At 37.8% G+C, this 17991-nt stretch overlaps 1 protein-coding gene across 5 annotated transcripts in view; it reads left to right on the top strand.

Annotated features, from left to right (window-relative positions):
• LOC145297671 (A disintegrin and metalloproteinase with thrombospondin motifs 3-like) overlaps nt 1-17991 on the top strand; it is a 1581225-nt gene that overhangs the window by 1467748 nt on the left and 95486 nt on the right. For all 5 annotated transcript variants that reach the window (XM_080143852.1, XM_080143853.1, XM_080143851.1 and 2 more), the window contains 2 exons: nt 4248-4408; nt 4782-4842. In XM_080143852.1, the coding sequence (XP_079999978.1) occupies nt 4248-4408; nt 4782-4842 (222 nt within the window). The remainder of the gene's footprint in view (nt 1-4247; nt 4409-4781; nt 4843-17991) is intronic.

Raw genomic sequence — 17991 nt, 5'->3', positions numbered from 1 at the left:
TGATTTTTTTTTTTTATCTCATTTTTTCAAAATCATATGAGGAGAGACGGTTAAGGATATATAAACTGATTATCCAGTATTCAAATTTTGCTCTCCTATTATTTCCTATAATAGGGGCTAAATTGTAGAAACCCTTTCCTTGCATAATGGTGCTAGTATTTGAAATAGGTGCTGATTCTAAAAGTCTACAACGAATTTGATGATTTTTGCATGATTAAAGTCAAACGAGTGATCATGTTCAGCACAATGGCAGAAAAGTGCATTTAAGGAGTTTCCATTTTTATGTCTCTTCTATGTTCGTCAAGTCTTAATTCTAACTTACATTGTGTTCTCCTATATATGTTTGGTGGCAATCGTTACAAGGGATACAGCATATGCCGGCGTTGTGGATGTGAGGGTTTTGGAGGAGTGCTTAGTGGTTTTTAATGTTTGTTTTATTGTTGAAGGGGTTGTTTGTATCGTATATATACCAAGTCTATTGAGAGTGTTGCAAATTTTTTGTATTGTTAGTATTATTAGTATGGGTGGGACTGAAGAGATGTCTGTTTAGTAGGGAGGTATCTGTTGTTTTATATTTTTGTTTGTTTATATTAGAGTATATTTTCGTGGCTTTTTTCTTTGCGTTAGAAATGAAATAAGTCGGATATTATAATATCTTTAAAGCGCTCGTGATTTGTTGAATTAGAAAAGGTATATCCACTCTTTACTTTCAGTTTAATTTAAATTGGGCTTTATATTTTTATTCTGTTTTGGAATGCTATTTTTTATCTTTTTTATCATATTTTCTAATCTAAGGGAAATAATTCTGCAACTTAATCCAAGGGAAGTAATTAATCTTTTTGTGTCTTATAAAGCAAATAGTTTAAAATTACGTTAATTGTTTAATTGTTCTGTTACCTTTTTGCAAACTATGGGAACTAATACTGTAACTCGTCCAAAGAAAGTAATTAATCTGCTTTTGTCTTTATTAAGATGTTGGATATTTCTTTTTATTATTAATTTTTAGTTTTAACTTTTCTATCAATCTGAGATTTCCTTGATCCCTTTCAGTTGCTAGTATTTTAACAATTATATTTTATTGGGGTTATGTGTGTGAGATAAATTTACTGGCTGATTTCCATTTCTCAGTTCAGTTATCCAGTATACGTATATATTGTCCAGGAACAAGTGCTGATAAATCATGAGCTGTTTTGTCATGATACATTTTCTGCACATCCTGTCTATGTTTTAGTTGTTCACAGATATGATCAGAGTCGGGAAATCTTGGGTTTGGAACTTTAATTTCATCATATGATTGTTTAAAAATTCAGCTGAATTTGGAATGATTGTTGTGGCTACTGCTGTACTAGAGGTACTTGTTGCTTTTGCTGCTGTTGTTATTGTTGTTGAACCAGTGTATATTAAGCCAGTGGATCCTGCTGCTGTTGCTGAGAAAGTGTTTGTTGTCTTCGTTAGGCAAGTTAAGCAAATTCCTGTTGATTTTGCTGTTGTTGTGCCAAAAGTTGTTGAGGTGTTAACATGAAAGATTACTGTTGAGCCAAGGCCTGTTTTTGTTGTTGTAGAACAAGTGTTTGTTGCTTGACCAATACTTACTGCTGCTGCAGAAGTGTGGTGTGCATCTTTTTCTGCTGTGCAATGAAGAGTAATTAGTTAAAGCTGTTCTAGTGATAGTAACCCTAGAACTGCTGATTCTTGTACATCTACAATGTAGAAAGTGCTGTTATGCCAGTCGGAATTGTTATATTTATATGGTATTTTAATGCTGCCATAGCAATTTATTGGTTAAGAATCTGGTAGCATATAGCTACCAGATTCTTATTTGTTAGGTTTGGAAAACCATCAATGTCTAATTTCTGTGAGAACATTCTATGAAATGTAGAGATTTGAAGTGTGTTTCCCTGAGCTCCTGTATCAATTGTTGTTCACAACCTTTGAACTCCATTTCTGTTTGGCAGTTTTATGTTCACATATCACGCATCATCTCTTTGAGTAATAGAGAATGTTATCAAAAGTTAAGCTTTCAAATTGTTTGTACAATTCTTGATTGTTGCTGCAATGGTTTTCTTGGATTTTGATGTTGATTTTGTTGTTTAAAGTTAGCAGAAGGAAAAGAAAAAAAGAAAAAAGGAAAAAAAAAAACGTCAAACGAACAGAAGTCTTACCACATGTGTGTTAGGTGAGATTGGATGAAAGAGAGAGAAAAATCAAGATGGCGCCCATAGTTTTAAAAGGTGTGCTCTGATGGAAGCATAAATCACACGAAATCACGTGGGAGACATGTATAAAAGGAGTTGACAGGTTAGGTCGGGGAGAAGAAGACAGACGAAGGTTGGTGACAGTGGTGATCTTGAACCCGCAGTTGTTGGCTTGCAAAGACGAATTCTGTTTTCTTATATTTTTTATTTCTTTAATTTTGTTGTTCTAAGCCAGGAACACTTCATATTTTTTATGGTCTTTGCTTTGTGACCTGTTTGATAAAGAAAAGTTTGCCCAGTGGTTAGCTTTACTGCATGTGTTGCATTTTGATTAAAATGCTGGGTAAGCGTCATCGCGAAATTCATGACTTCTACCAAAATTGAGACAGTTATTAAATTTCTTGAAACTTGTTGTTGGTGTTAAAGATCTGTTAGCTTAATAAATCTTTTGGAAAATCTGAAATTGGAGTGCTAGTATTAATGAGTTCAATCATTCTATGTTATTGTTCAGTATCAGATAACGAACATCTCTGTGTGAGTTACCTACACATCTAATTATCTAACAACTTTTCCTTATCTCGGTTTATGACATTACTCTGAAAATTCACTCTGAAATTTTCTTTTGGTTCTATTTGGAGGAGGAAACATAATAGTTTGAGGTTCTTTAGCCACTGAACTGTTGTATACATTGTAAAATAATTATACCTAGGTATTTCAAAGCCTAATCATAAAATCATAAAAGAAGAAAAGAGCTGGGTTACAAATATAGTGAAATGTAACATCTAGCTTAGGAAGGGAGTGTTAGAATGTTAAAATGAAGACTAAAATACAACATAAGGATGGATGTTAAAAAGTAAGGATGGAGCTAAATAATAGATAATAATATTAATGTCTTGTAATAAATAAATTATAATAAAAAAGATAAAAAAGAAAACCAATAAAACAAGAAATACAGATATATGGGGCATGGGGCATAAGGTATAAGGGAGTAATTAGAAAGAGGATAGGCAGCTGGAAATTGCGATTATATAAGGAAAGGGGGATATAATTATTTTTTTATTTCTTTGTTTATTTAGCTCCAGCTTCTACTACCATTTTGTTAATATTCATCTTCATGTTTTATTTTAATTTTCATTTTAACATTCTAATATTTCCTTCCTAATTTACCATAAGTTGGATGTCATATTTATTTATATTTGTAACCCAGCTCTTTTCTTATTTTATGATGAGAAGCATTAGGTTTTAAAATACCTAGTTATAAAGAACATTTATAGCCCACCCTCTCAATGATGTGTTTTTCTTATTAAACTGACAAATAAATTCATATATATATATATATATATATATATATATATATATATATATATATATATATATTTATTTAACTTTTTTGTTGTTGTTTTGTTTTTAACTCTCTTTATATATAACTTCTAATTACATTTTAAAATTGCTTCCAGGAAATAGCAAATCTACAAGATCTAAAGATCTTAGATTTAGTGTTGATATGCATAAAGCTTAACCATACAAGAATTGCTTTGGTCTGATACAGGGCACATTTCTTTGAACAATTAATACATGGCTTATATTAATTTTTTGGTTTTATGAAGTCTATAAAATAAAAATAAATATATGCAAAATAAAAATTAACACGTTTTTCAGAAGTAATATTTGATTTGTTGTCATCGAGGGTCACTCATTCAGAGGTGGTCCAGCGATATGATATCGAACTGCATTCGATGCATTTACAGTATGGAAAGTAACATACACAATGGATATGAGAAGATGGAAAAAACTTGAAGCATAGCAACTATTACCAAAGTAAATACCTTTAACGTTAAATAATCCTAAAAGCTATTCAACAAACTTTAATTGTCATTACAACAAATCAAACACTATCTCCCTCAGAAGATTAAAATTATGATGAATGTTAATTGAAAGATCCTCTTCAGAGAATCTTTTATTACTTTTATTATATTTGACTGTTTTAGCCAGTTGCTTATATTTTGTTTACTTTTTACAATTCTATTTTTACTTATTTCTTTGACATTTCAGGTATGTTTGAAAAAGCAGTGCCTTACATATAAACTCATGACATTGCACACAAATTTTTTAGTGCGTGCTGGAGGTTGGGGCCAGTGGTCTAAATGGACTCCTTGTTCTCGCAGTTGTGGAACAGGCATGACGTATCGCCATAGAGAATGTAATAACCCTTCGTAAGTAAATGAGTGCAAACATTCCAGAAAGTATTAAAATCTCCCCATCAATCTTTAACATAACATGCTATTAAATTTAATATATATGATTGAAAAATTGTTGATACACATGAATACAATGAAGAGGCAACTGCATGGATATGAAAATAGTTTTACTAACTACAATATTTTTTCGTTCATACACTTTCAAACTGATTGCCACTTTTATTCTGATCCAATGGCAACATCGTCATAATGAAACTTCATCTTCAAATTTGTAAAATATCAATTCTGACCCGACAGGGAAGAAAAAGTGTATGAATTTTAGTTTTATAGATTCCATTATTTGTCTTTACAATATTTGCATTCAGCATTTTTTCTTCTTCTTCCACAGTCCCATTCAACATAAATACTGCGATGGTAATGAATATGAAGCAAAACTTTGTAACACAAAGGTGATTTGTTTTTATATTGATTTTTATGTAATTTATTATACATCCATAATACCTGTCTGTTAGTGTCTGTATAGTCTCACCTGTCTGTTAGTGTCTGTATATGTATGTATGTATGTATGTATGTATGTATGTATGTATGTATGCCCACTAAAAACTTTTGTCATTGGTACTGGATTACCATGAAATTAATATTGTTAGAAAAAGCAAAGTCTCGGATAAAAATATGTAAAAATTGGCCAAAAAGATTCATTCTATGACGGTCAACTGGGCAGGTTTTTGCAAGGGGGGTATCTTTCCCCCCGGATTTCCAATGTTATTATTACATAATTTTAAAAGAACTCAATACATTCATGTATTGATTTGAAAAAATGCTGACTTACATTACCAGAAATGAGGTTATCTGTCTTTAAAGGTGTTTATTATTATATGATAAAACTAAGTGGCTCTACACTATGAAACTAAAAATACAAATACTGATTTTCAAGTAAAACAAATGGTACCTATGTAAGTGTCACATATCAAATAGTAAAATATATAAGAATCACGAAAAACGATGAGGTAGAAAAAATTATTAATGAAACTATGTATTGATAAGGACAACAGAAAACAGTTATGTTTTCAAAACAAATCAATATATTTAAGTATAAATTGAAAAAATGCTGAATCATTTTACCGAAAATTATGTCATTTCTCTTTAAGTTAACTGCCCATTTACTATTGTTTATATTGAAGTTGCCAATTCTTCATTTATAGGCAGACGTAGGGGGATAGTGTTTGATTTGTTGTCAAGCATGAATTTTTTTTTTACAAAGGAGTCACTACTTATCAACGCCACTCAAAGACAAGAATTAATGAATGTACAGAGGTCAAGGGGAACATGTAGTCATCATTAGTAGTGGAAATTTGGTAAATTCAATTACTTAAGGAGATGGCTCCTCAAGAATTTGTTCATGTTTGACTTGAAAATAACCATATTGTAGTCAGTTGGAAGCAGGAAATCGGAACAGAGTTTCACAACCATGCAGTTCTAAGAAGCTCATAGAATCTACTTTTAGGTCTAGATAAAGAGGGGGGGGAATATTGATAGTGGTTTCAGGTAGACAAGTGTTTTTTTGTGAAAGTCAGGAAAGAAGAGACCATAGATTGGAATGGATTGGAGCTCAGACGAGCACTTGCCATAAAGATATCAATAAAGCAGATACAAGCTCGAAAGTATCTTCTGTGGGATAAAGATCATAGGGAAGAGAAAAGAACATCACCCACTAGGCTACACAGTTTATTTTGAACTCTGTCAACGCAGAATATGTTCTTCTAGCAACTCCTACTCAGACGTGGCAACAGTACTCCATTTTTGGACATAGTTGGCTCTTATGCAGGTAGAGAATTACATCACCAGTGAGATATCTACTGGAGTGGTAGAACAATTTCACCATTTTCCCAACAACCCTGGCAACAGATTTGATGTGCGTGTTCCATCTCAGATCACAAGTAAAGGTCAGACCTAGAAGTTTGTCAAAACATGGAGCCTCCCCAAAATGACCCCTGAGGGACTCCAGCATTAATACTATGAGCTTCTGATTTCTGCCCATCAACCACTACTCTTATGAACCTATCAGAGAGAAATAATTTAATAATTCAAAAGACATTTCTAGCTATACCGTAGCTGGAGATTTTGTGGAGTAGACTTTTATGCCATACTCTATCAAAGACCTTTGATATGTGAAGGGCAATTGCCCTAGAATGAAAGCCTCGTCAAAAGATTTGCTAATCCTATGAGATATAACTGTTAGCACATTTGCAGAAGATCTACCAGAACAAAAGCCATATTGTATGTCACTGACGGGGTTACCTAATCACTATCTGTGTCAATGAATTAATGTAATTATTTGGAAAACCTGCTGAGTACTGTTTCACAAATAATATTATTTCACTTAAAATGATGGTGTCGGTAGTCGGGAGGGAAAAAACACAGTGATGTAGAATTTTATAGTGAAGCAATGGTTGCCTAATTTTAAGCTTCTCAGTGTATTTATGTCTTAATTTGTAAAACCTGCTGAGTAATCTTCAGAAAATAACATCTTCTTTCAAAATTTTTTGTGTCAGTAGTGGGGAAAGAAAGAAACATAGAAATGTCCAATTTTATAGTGAAGCAAGGTTTGCCTAATCACTTACCATGTCAATGTATTTATGTATTAATTTAAAAATCCTGCTGAAACATCTTTCAAAAATGACATCATTTCTCTTAAAATTATAGTGCCAATGGTGAAGGAAAGAAACACAGTAATGTTGAAATTTATGGTGTAACAAGGGTTGCCTAATCGCTAACCATGACAATTTATTTATGTATTAATTTTGAAAATTTGCTGGAGTCACCTTCCAGAAATTACATTTTTTCTCTTATGGTTGTGAGGGGGAAAAGAAACACAGCATTATTGAAATTTATGTTGAAGCAAAGGTTGGACCGTATCAATGTATTTATGTAATAAATTCGAAAACCTGCTGAATCATCTTTCATTTCTCTAAAAATCAGGATGTCAGTGATTGGTTGGTGGGGAGAAACAGTAATGTCGAATTATATCGTCAAGCAGCCTTATCACTAACGAATTTATGTATTTATTTGGAACATTCGTTGAGTCATATTCCAGAAATTACATCATTTTTCTAAAAAATTATAGTGCCAGTGGTAGGGAAGGAAAATAACACAATAATGTTGAAATTTATGGTGAAGCAAGGGTTACCTAATCATAACCATGTCAATGTATTTATGTATTAATTTAGAAAACCCACTGAATCATCTTCCAGAAATGACATCATTTTGCTTAAAATTATAGTGTCAGCGGTGGTTGTGGTGGGAGAAAAAATGCAGTAATGACGAATTCTATGGTGAAGCAAAGGTTGCCTAATCACTAATCAAGAGAATGTATTTATGTATTAATTTGGAAATCCTAATGATCATTCTTCTAATACTGACTTCAGTTTTCTTAAAATTATAGTGGCCTTGGTGGGAAGAGAAATTATTTCATATATGTTGCACAATAACTATCGAGAATATGTTAAATTGTTTCATATATGTATTTACAATATCCGTCCGAAGGTAGTTAAAATTATTTTATATATGTGTTGTACATTACCCGTCATAAGGAAGTTAAAATTATTTTTTATACATACTGTAACTTACCTGCCCTAGGGAAGGTACAATTATTTCATACATGTGTTGCGTAATACCCATCCTAGGTTAAATTAAATATTCCTTTGCTCGACATAGCAAGATACATAGACATAAAAAATTCCTCTGTCCTAAAATGATAGGTTATTTTCAAAAGCAACTTCATTTTTCTCAATGTTTTATACAGTCTAGAGCAACACCAGGTAGCCATGCTAGTGTATATTATATAAAGGAAAGTTGTATGTGTTTGAATGTCTGCTAAAAAACTTTTGTCAGCCATATCAAACAGTCAAAAACCTCGTATCGTTAGAAAGAGCAAAGTCTCGGATGAAAAATATGTAAAATTGACTAAAAAGATTTATTCTATAACATTCAACTGGGCAGATTTTTGCAAGTGTAGCCTCTTTTTCACAAATTTCCAAAATTACATAATGTTTTTTTAAATTCAATGTATTCATGTATTGATCTGAAAAAATGCTTACATGTTACCGGAAATGATGCCATCTCTCTTTAATGATGCTTATTATTACACGATAAAACTAAGTGGTTCTATACTATAAAACGACAAAAATACTGATTTTCAAGTAAAACAAATGATACCTACATATTTGTCGCATTCTTAGTTCGTGAGAGGGGAATCTATCACCATACTTTCCCTTAAACACGTCCGTTGGACTTTATTAAGTAGAATACTTAATAGATTTTTTTTTTTTTTTTTTTTTTAATGGAGAGTAGAAAACGCATTGTGGATGCGTTATCGGCAGCTCCTGTTACTCTCGCTTCTTCTTATTTGTCCCTCAGTCCTCATTTTTTAATGAGTGATTTTTCTGACAAAGGGAGAAGAAAAAGCTGTTTTCTAGGTTGGCAGTATTTTGCGCGAACAGTTGGCAGAGATGGCGGAAACTTTCTGTTTCTATGTCTATCCTTGTAGCGATGTCACTAGTAAGGGTGCTGGAGGTAAACGTTTTGTCTGGGCTGACGTTATCCGCCTGATAGTCAGGGACCCGAACCTTGGATTAACCACCAAGGAGGCTGTCCTATCAGCAGGTGCAAAGTACTGGAGCTGCTGTATTGCCATTTGGTGAATGGATTCTGGACCATGCAGTAGCTTCTGGTGGGGCCTCTCGATGCCATACTAGTGGGTAATTGTTACGGCTTTACCTTTTCATTAGCTACAAATAAAAAAAAATTAAAAAAAAATTCTTCGTTTCTTTTTCTCTCTTAGTTTCCCCTCTCTGTCCTGCTCTAAGTAAATCTGACGACCTAGTCCACAAATTCCAAAAATTCATCATGACAAGTTTCAAGAAAAAATACACGATTAAACCCGGTTCTCCAACTTCCAACGTAGACCCTTACTACCATGTCTCCTTCTCCAACATCAGGGGTCTACGTTCTAACCTTCCAGAGGTTGAAACCCAATTACAGGAGACTAAACCAGACCTTTTATTTTTAAGTGAAACTGGTATTGGACAGGCTATTTCCCTAGAAGAGTTCGCAATTAAAGGATACTCTAACTTAACTTCTAAATCTGACCCCCAAGATCGCCATGGGCATGGAATTTGTGCCTATATTAGGGATAACTTTCCATGTGGTAGGGACATCTCCAGGGAAGATCCTAACTTACCCTATATGTGCTTCCGGGTTGCTTTAGCTCACACTACGGCATTTATATTTACTCTCTATCGCCCCCATAACAGCAGAGTTACTATCGTTCAAAGCATATCTAAGAAAATTGACCAAGTCTTATCTGCTTATCCTTCAGCTAACATTCATGTATGTGGTGACTTCAATGTTCACAATGTCGAATGGTTGACCCACTCTAACAAGACCGATGATGAGGGAAGGTTCTGTCATGATTTCTCCATTGCCTATGACCTCACTCAGATTGTTCAGGAACCCACCCGTGTGCCCGACAATGATGGCCAGTATGCGAGCCTACTAGACCTTTTTCTCACAACTTGCCCTGAACTATGTTCAGTTTCTGTTCTGTCGCCTCTTGGCTCTTCCGATCACTCTGTTGTATCAATTAAGATAAAAATGAAATGTAATAAGTCCCCAGACGTACCTCTCCATCGTACAGTATATCGATACACTAAGGCTGACTGGGATAGCTTCCGTACATTTATATCTGATCTACCTCTGCATTCCATGTTTAAAAAGGATGTGTCCTCTATAGTAATAGACCTGACGGAATGGTTAATTGTAGGTATTGACCGTTTCATACCCTCGAAAAAGTTTCAGCAAAAACCTAACAGCCAGCCATGGTTCTCTCCAGAATGTGCTGCTGCCATTGCGCACAGAAATCACTTTTTCCACTGTTTCCAACGTAATAGATGTATGAAAACTAAAGCCGCTTTCAGGACTGCCAGCAACCATTGTAAGAAAGTAATAAAGAATGCAAGAGAGTTGTATGCTCAATCTGTTAAGTCCAAAGTAGCTGAGCAGCGGCTTGGTTCCCACCAGTTTTGGCAAATAGCAAACAGAATCATGAACAGAAGCGTGTGCTCCATCCCAACTATTATCAATGGACCTGAGGTAATCTCGTCAGCATCAGACAAAGCCAAACTCTTTGTCAAGAACTTCGCAGCTAATTCTACCCTTTGCGATCAAGGCTGCCAACTCCCAATATTTCCTCCTGTATCAGAAAACACGCTATGTGATATACGTATATCTGTACGTGATGTTGCCAAGCTAATCAAAAACCTTGATTCCAGTAAAGCAACTGGCCCTGACGGTATTTCAATTATAGTACTCAAAAAACTTCAACCTGAACTAGCGCCCATACTTACAAAACTGTTTAAACGTTGTCTTAAGGAGAATAGTTTCCCATCTCCCTGGAAAATTTCATCAGTATGCCCTGTATTTAAGAATTCAGGTGATCGCTCATCACCCTCTCAGTACAGGCCAATAAGTCTCCTGTGCGTCATGAGTAAGTTGCTGGAATCTGTGTTAAATACAGAAGTAATCAACCATCTCAACAAAAATAACCTTCTTAGTGACACTCAATATGGTTTCCGTTCTGCTAGATCTACAGCAGATGTGCTTACAGTTATATCTCATAGGATTAGCAAATCTCTCGACGGAGGCAACCTTTCTAGGGCAATTGCTCTTGACATATCTAAGGCCTTTGATAGGGTATGGCATAAAGGTTTACTTCATAAGATCTCTAGCTATGGTATTGCTGGAAATGTCTTCTCAATTATTAAATCATTTCTTTCTGATAGGTTCATAAGAGTTTCAGCAAAAACCTAACAGCCAGCCATGGTTCTCTCCAGAATGTGCTGCTGCCATTGCGCACAGAAATCACTTTTTCCACTGTTTCCAACGTAATAGATGTATGAAAACTAAAGCCGCTTTCAGTTGTCTTAAGGAGAATAGTTTCCCATCTGTTGAGGGGCAAAAATCAGAAGCTCACAGTATTAATGCCGGTGTCCCTCAGGGGTCCATCCTGGGCCCAACTCTTTTCCTGATCTACATTAATGATCTTCCAAATCACATCCTTACATCATTTGTAGACATCTATATGCTGACGACACTACCATTTATGGTAGCACATCTAAGACAGTAAACGACCAAGTTCTCTCCAATTCTCTCTCCTCTGATCTTGAGCACGTAGTACAATGGGGTAAAGAATGGCTGGTTACTTTTAATGCATCTAAAACCAAGCTTCTCTCTTTACATCATCAACATTCTGATCCACATCTGACATCAATTGAAATGAATGGCTCTCGTCTTCAGGAGGCCTCAAGTTTTGACAAACTTCTTGGCTTGACCATTACTCCTGATCTTAAATGGAACACGTACATCAAATCTGTTGCCAAGGCCGCTGGAAAAATGGTGGGATCTTTCTATCGATCCGGTAGATATCTCACTGCTGATGCTATTCTCTATCTATATAAGAGCCAGGTACGTCCAAGGATGGAATACTGTTGCCACATCTGGGCAGGAGCTGCTAGAAAGGACTTGGCCTGCCTTGATAGAGTTCAAAATAGACTTCGTAGCCTCGTAGGAGATGTCCTTTTCTCTTCCTTGCAACCTTTATCTCACAGAAGAGATGTTGCGAGTTTGTCTCTGATGTATCATTATTTTCATGGAAAGTGTTCGAATGAGCTTCAATCTATGGTCCCCCCTTGCCAAACTTTCACAAGAAACACTCGTCTAGCTGTAAACACTATCAATAATTCCCCCCACTCTTTATCTGTGCCTAAACCTAAACGTAGATTCCATGAACAAAGCTTTTTTCTTAGAACTGCACGCCTGTGGAATTGTCTTCCGTTTTCCTGCTTTCCGGCTGACTACAATATGGTTGTCTTCAAGTCTAACGTAAATAAGTTCTTGATGAGCCGTTCCATATAAGTTATCAACTTTACCAAATTTTCATTACTAATGATTACTATAATGTCCAATTTCTACTGTACACTCTTTAACCCTTATCCTTGAGTGGCCTCTGGGCCTTGATAATGTGGTGATGCCTATGTAAAAAAAAAAAAAAAAAAATGTCAAATAGTAAAATATCCAAGAATCAAAAAAACGATGTGGTAGAAAAAGTATTAACGAAAATATGTATCTATAAGTAGAACAGAATGCAGTTGATATGTTGTCAAACTAAAACAATGTATAAATTGAAAAAAATGGTGAGTTATTTTTCCAGAAATTATGTTATTTCTCTTTAACTAAACTGGCCATTTTGTTTAGTATTAGTTCATACTTGCCAAGTTAAGAGCCATGGTTGGTTACTCACCTACTCGGTGTCACTTCAGTTCTAAAGTCCTCTGGTGTGAGGACACCAATGCAATGTGCTATGTTTTGACTAACGTGGAGACAGCGTTCAAAGGGAGGAGTTCACTTTGGTGCCAAAAAGAAGTGGCGCCAAAGGCAACAAGAGGAGAAGATAGAACTGAGAGAGGGAGTGGAGAGTTAATTGGAGGAAAGAGTGAAAGTGTCACCGATTCTCCCTCGTCCAAAAAATAAAATCAAAACGTTAATAAGTAACCCTCTCTAGGTGGTAGAATGCCCACTGTTTTCCAGCTTTGTGTGTGCCAAAAGCAAGCAGGTCGCTTTCTATATGGGGCTGAATTCTAGGCAGGATTAAATGAGGTTTGGGACAGGGCGGTGAAGTTGCTCCAAGAGGTAGCTGAGGATGAAAAAGAAAAAATCAAGATGTGGGCATCATGAAGGTTTTCTATCTGGAATGAAGGGGGGGGGGTCACAGCTAGCTAAGAATCTAATCTAAGCAATTGTTTTTAGGGGTCTGGAGTCTGGCAGGATCTGGAACCATGCATGACATTCTTAGACAGGGAACACAAACTTCAACTTGGCACCTCTACACACGCACAGACTCACTATCTTAATCCATCTTCTGTTACAGACTGTGGGATGTAATCTTTTCCTATCACATCTAATCTTTACCTTCAGCTGGAGCTTGAGAAGGGGACCAGATTCTGATCAGCAAAAGATTCAACACCGCGCTTCTCTTGCCCTCTAAAATCCTATATCACCATTCTGGCCATGCCCAGGATCACAAGAAACACCATTTGTCCCACAGCAGCTCTACATTGTGGATGACATAGAACACGTCCAACGGGTGAGGCTGCTCAGGATTGATGCAAGCTGTCACCTTGTTAACATACATCTGAGTCTTCTACGTTCAAAGAACACTTGTTTTGGCATTTTATCAACTGTGTTTCTACAATGGTGACACTCAGATGACCTCACTAGTCCAGCACTTTTCAGTATGGCATTGAGGGACAACACATCTAAGGCCAATCGCAAGATGATTAGAACCTGGTGCACAGCTTCACCGGGAGTAAATCTCCTCATTCAACAACTCCAAATGCTCAATGAGCAGGTTGTAACTGGCCCCAGCTAACTAATTCCTTATACAGTTCCTTTCTAGTGAGCTGTGAAAGGTCGCTGAACCTTGTGAGGTTCTTTAGCATGGCCCTAAACTCTCTCAAGAACTGTGTGTCACTCCACAGCTTTCGATGCACCTAGACCTTGTGGTCGAGGATGAGGTTGGGAAAAGTGGCCTCGATCTATTTTCTATCAAGGTTCGGCTCAGGAAAGCCAGCCTCTTGGTGCCTTGATGACCCCTCAAGTCAGGCATTTCCAAAACTCCCTCACGTGAATGTTAAACACAGACCTGTCTGCAAACCCAATCTTTCCCTTTGTCTCAAAGAAGCTAGGACAGTTTGCTGTAGGGATTTTAGATAGTTCTCAAGCAGAGGAAGTACAGCCAGTTGGTAAAGGATAAGCAGAAAGATGTAGGTGGTGCACACGTCCACTCTGCCCTTCAACAATAATTTCCTTCAAATTCATGAGTTGACCACAGTTTCACCTTTTGACTTTACATCCTACCAGATCTTTTTGAGCTGGGGACCCAATCCAAACCACATGCCGAGGATCAAGACCTAGCCATTTGTCCAGCTGAAGGAAGTGGGAAGGGAGTCGGTGTCCCTCCAGGCTCCCAAACACAAACTGGTTGACTTGCTGTGGTTGATTTTGGCCATTGTTGTTTTTTTGTACTGTATGAGCACCTCTGTCACTGCCTCAATGTCTCAGAAGCTTGACACAAAGACTGTGATATCATCAGCGAATGCGGAAACTCTGGCTCTCGATCCACCAGGCAGAGCAATCTTGCACAGGACTGTGCTTGTCTCATCCTGCCTCAGCTCGTGGAGTAGTGGCTCCAATGCAAAGACATAAAGCAAGGAAGATAGCAAACAACCCTGACGTACAGACTGGGAGATAGCAAAGTATTTCAAACATTTTTCATTTACCTCTACCACTGCCATCAGTACATGATACAGTACAAAGATCCATTTGTATAAGCCTGATTAGAATTCAGCGGCTTTCAAAACAGATTCTAGGAAGCGATAGTCGACTCTATTAAAAGCTTTGTACTGATCCAAATTGATCAGCGCGACTTCCGTGTTGTTTTCAACCCTATTGTATTAATCAGGTGCAAATTGTTTTGAATCGATCTCGCCTTCATGGCATAGTTCAGCTCTGGTTCAGTCAATTCTCCAATAACGATCTGCAGCCAATTTGATAGGAACGTGGCCAAAAGTTTTAGCTATGTTTAACAGAGTTATAGGCTAATTCTAGTTCCCTATAATGCCTATCCGTTTTCCTCAGCTATGCGATCACTTTGTTGGTGCCATAACCCAGGATGGAACCCTTATCAAACCAGTGGTTGAACACATCCATCAAAATCGGTATCAACATGGGCATCAACCTCAAATACAATTCATGTAGCAGACCAATGAGTCCTGGCGATCTGTTGCAGCCTACCTGCTTCAGCGCAGTCACGACGTCCAACTCAGTTACACCGCCCCTACAACTCTAGCCATCTTGAGGTGGGGAGAATTGGCCAAATAGTCGACAAATTCGTGGAAGAGAGATGGAGCTGCTGCATGAAACACTCTTCAAAATACTCTCAAAATCCCTTGCAGATCTCTTAAATCGACCTAAGGTTGCATCTGTTCAGGTGCTGGACACTGTCTGACGTATGCATTGAGACCTCTCTATGTACGTCTGCATCTGAGTTGACTACTTTCCTAAATCCAGCCCTAACTACTTAGCCCTCATAATGCTCGCTAGTGTCACGTTGAAGGTCCTACTCAGCTAGTTCCTGACCTGATGTATCCCTTAAATCAGTGGCCTTCACTAATTTTTCCTCTAGCCGCTTCTTCGTCCTGGCCTTATCTGCTATGAGGTGCTGAGTATGTGATGGCAAAGTTCCTAATCTTTGCTTTTAAGCTAACTAACAATCTACCCCTGTAACTAACCCCACTAAAGCCTCTTGAATGAGCCTAGTTAGTTTTACCCAGAAGTCTTGTATCTCCAGTAGAGAGGTATTTAACTTTCAGTATCCTTTTAGTTTGGGCCTATTCCCCAGATTCAGATGGGCCATAACTAGTTTATGATCTGACACTTCTAGCCAGTTAAACATAGGACAATCTAGGACCTCTATGTCGCCTTTTCTTAACTAATATCCTATCTAGATAGTTTAGTTTGGGTAGGAGTCTACGCTATTGGTCCACATCCACATATCCCGTCCCAGGTGCTCGATGTGGAAACTGTCAACCAAATAGCCTCTAGCCATCAGATCAGCCAGGCTGGTTTCACAGCTTATTTATACTGGGGTTAAGGATGGCATTTCAATCCTTCATTAGAACAATATGCTTTGCACCACAACAAAAGCATCAAGATAGCAGAAGAAGGAGACCCTCTCTTGAACAGTGCCAGGGCATAAACCATAATAACCCAAAACACACACTTTCTGACAGCAATATCGACCTGTGTTGTTCCTATGGACAATGTTTACAGTCACAGACAGGGTGCATTTCACCAGCAGGGAGACACCCTTCCCCCTGCAGGTTCCCATATGCCGAAAAAACATTGTAATCTCTCGACAGCACCTGAGACTCCACAGACAAAACAAAACATCCACTCCCATAGACAGGAGGTCTCTCCAGATGGAAGCTGCCCAGTCTGAGGACCTCAAGCCCCTTGCATTCATACTTGCCAAGTTAAGAGCCACGGTTGGTTACTCACCTTTTCAGTGTTGCTCATGGTTCCAAAGTCCTCCGGTGAGAGGACGCCAACGCAGTGCAGCATGCTTAAGGTTGTCAGTTCCCTGGTGATTTGACCACATCATGCAAAGCTGCTAACATCCAGATTTTTGTTAGTTTTAACCCAACGGTGCAGTGATGGCTGCACCAGGTTTGGGACCATTCTCATAGATTGGTTCAAAAGTTCTTCCAGGGAAGGGTCACTGATGAAGGTTGTTATAAGGGTGGCATCCAGGAAGTTGGGGGATTCTGTGTCTTTTTTCCCTATCTGTCGGCTTCAAATTTCTTCTTTGCTGTAGCAGAAGGTCAATGCCAACAGACAGGGGATCAATCTTGCAAATGGCATCCCCCAATTTAAAAAGGGGAGGGCTTTTCTTTAGGCAAGTGGGAGAAGCAGATTGGCTTCTTCTCCTTCCTAGTTTTTCACAGTCAGGGTGGAGTGGCTGGTGTGTGAACTTCTCACATAACGGAGCTGTAGGAACAGCAGAAGAAAGTTGCCAGGATGTTTAGCTTCTTTAGCTCCACCATCTTTTCCTTTTCTATTCCGAGAAGGCATTTTGCTCAGATGTCTGACGTTACAAACATCTGAAATCGCCCCCCACGACCTGAGTCCTGTACTCCTCAAAAGTCAGTTTCGAGTCCGAGGTCCTTCCCCATACTAATTTTGCTGGTGTTGGATTAGCAATGTTGTTTGTGGGGTTTGGTCTCGTTTTGTCTCCCTTTTTGGGAGAGCTTCCTTTTTAAGGCACCTCTCTCGGTTGTGTATTCTGGAACTGCTGCTCCCCTGTTCTGTGATTCCAGGCAGTATGCCTCATCAGTTTGGGTTTTTGCTCCCTCTTGGGGAGCCTCTCCCTTTGGCAATGTCTTTTGGGGCTATTTTTTTCAGTGATTCCAGGAGTCTGCCCCCATGCATGGTTGTTTGGCTCCTTTTTGGGGAAGTCGTCCTCCCTGGAGAAAATCTTTTGAGGCTGCCGCCCTTTGGTTTAGGGGTTCTGTGAGGTTTGCCTCCTCAGTTTTTGATTTGGCTCCCTCTTTACGGGAGCTGCTCTCGTGGGGAGCATCTCCTAAAGCAAAGTATTTTGTGGCTGCTGCCCCTTCATTAAATTGTTCCGGGTTGTATGCCACTTCCTTCTTTAGTGTTGCTCCCCAATTTGGGGAGTCGTCCTTTGGGGGAGCCGTCTCTTCCATCCTGAGGGTTGTCTCTTTTTCTCTCTTCCAGTGTCTGCGATCTCCATGATCGGTCAAAGGGTAAAGATAAAAATCTAAAGTCACGGTTTTGACCGACGTGGAAACAACGTCCAACGTGGGGAGCTTTAGGGAGTTGAGTTAATGCTTTTCGGGCACTCCTTAATAAAATAAATATTTCAATAAAGCTACTGAATAAACAAGCAAACAACTTCGTAAAAC

Source organism: Euprymna scolopes, chromosome 18 (genome assembly GCF_053919585.1).
Source record: "Euprymna scolopes isolate OS-2025 chromosome 18, ASM5391958v1, whole genome shotgun sequence".
NCBI classification, from domain to species: domain Eukaryota; kingdom Metazoa; phylum Mollusca; class Cephalopoda; order Sepiida; family Sepiolidae; genus Euprymna; species Euprymna scolopes.
This window is presented reverse-complemented; position numbering and strand designations above follow the sequence as displayed.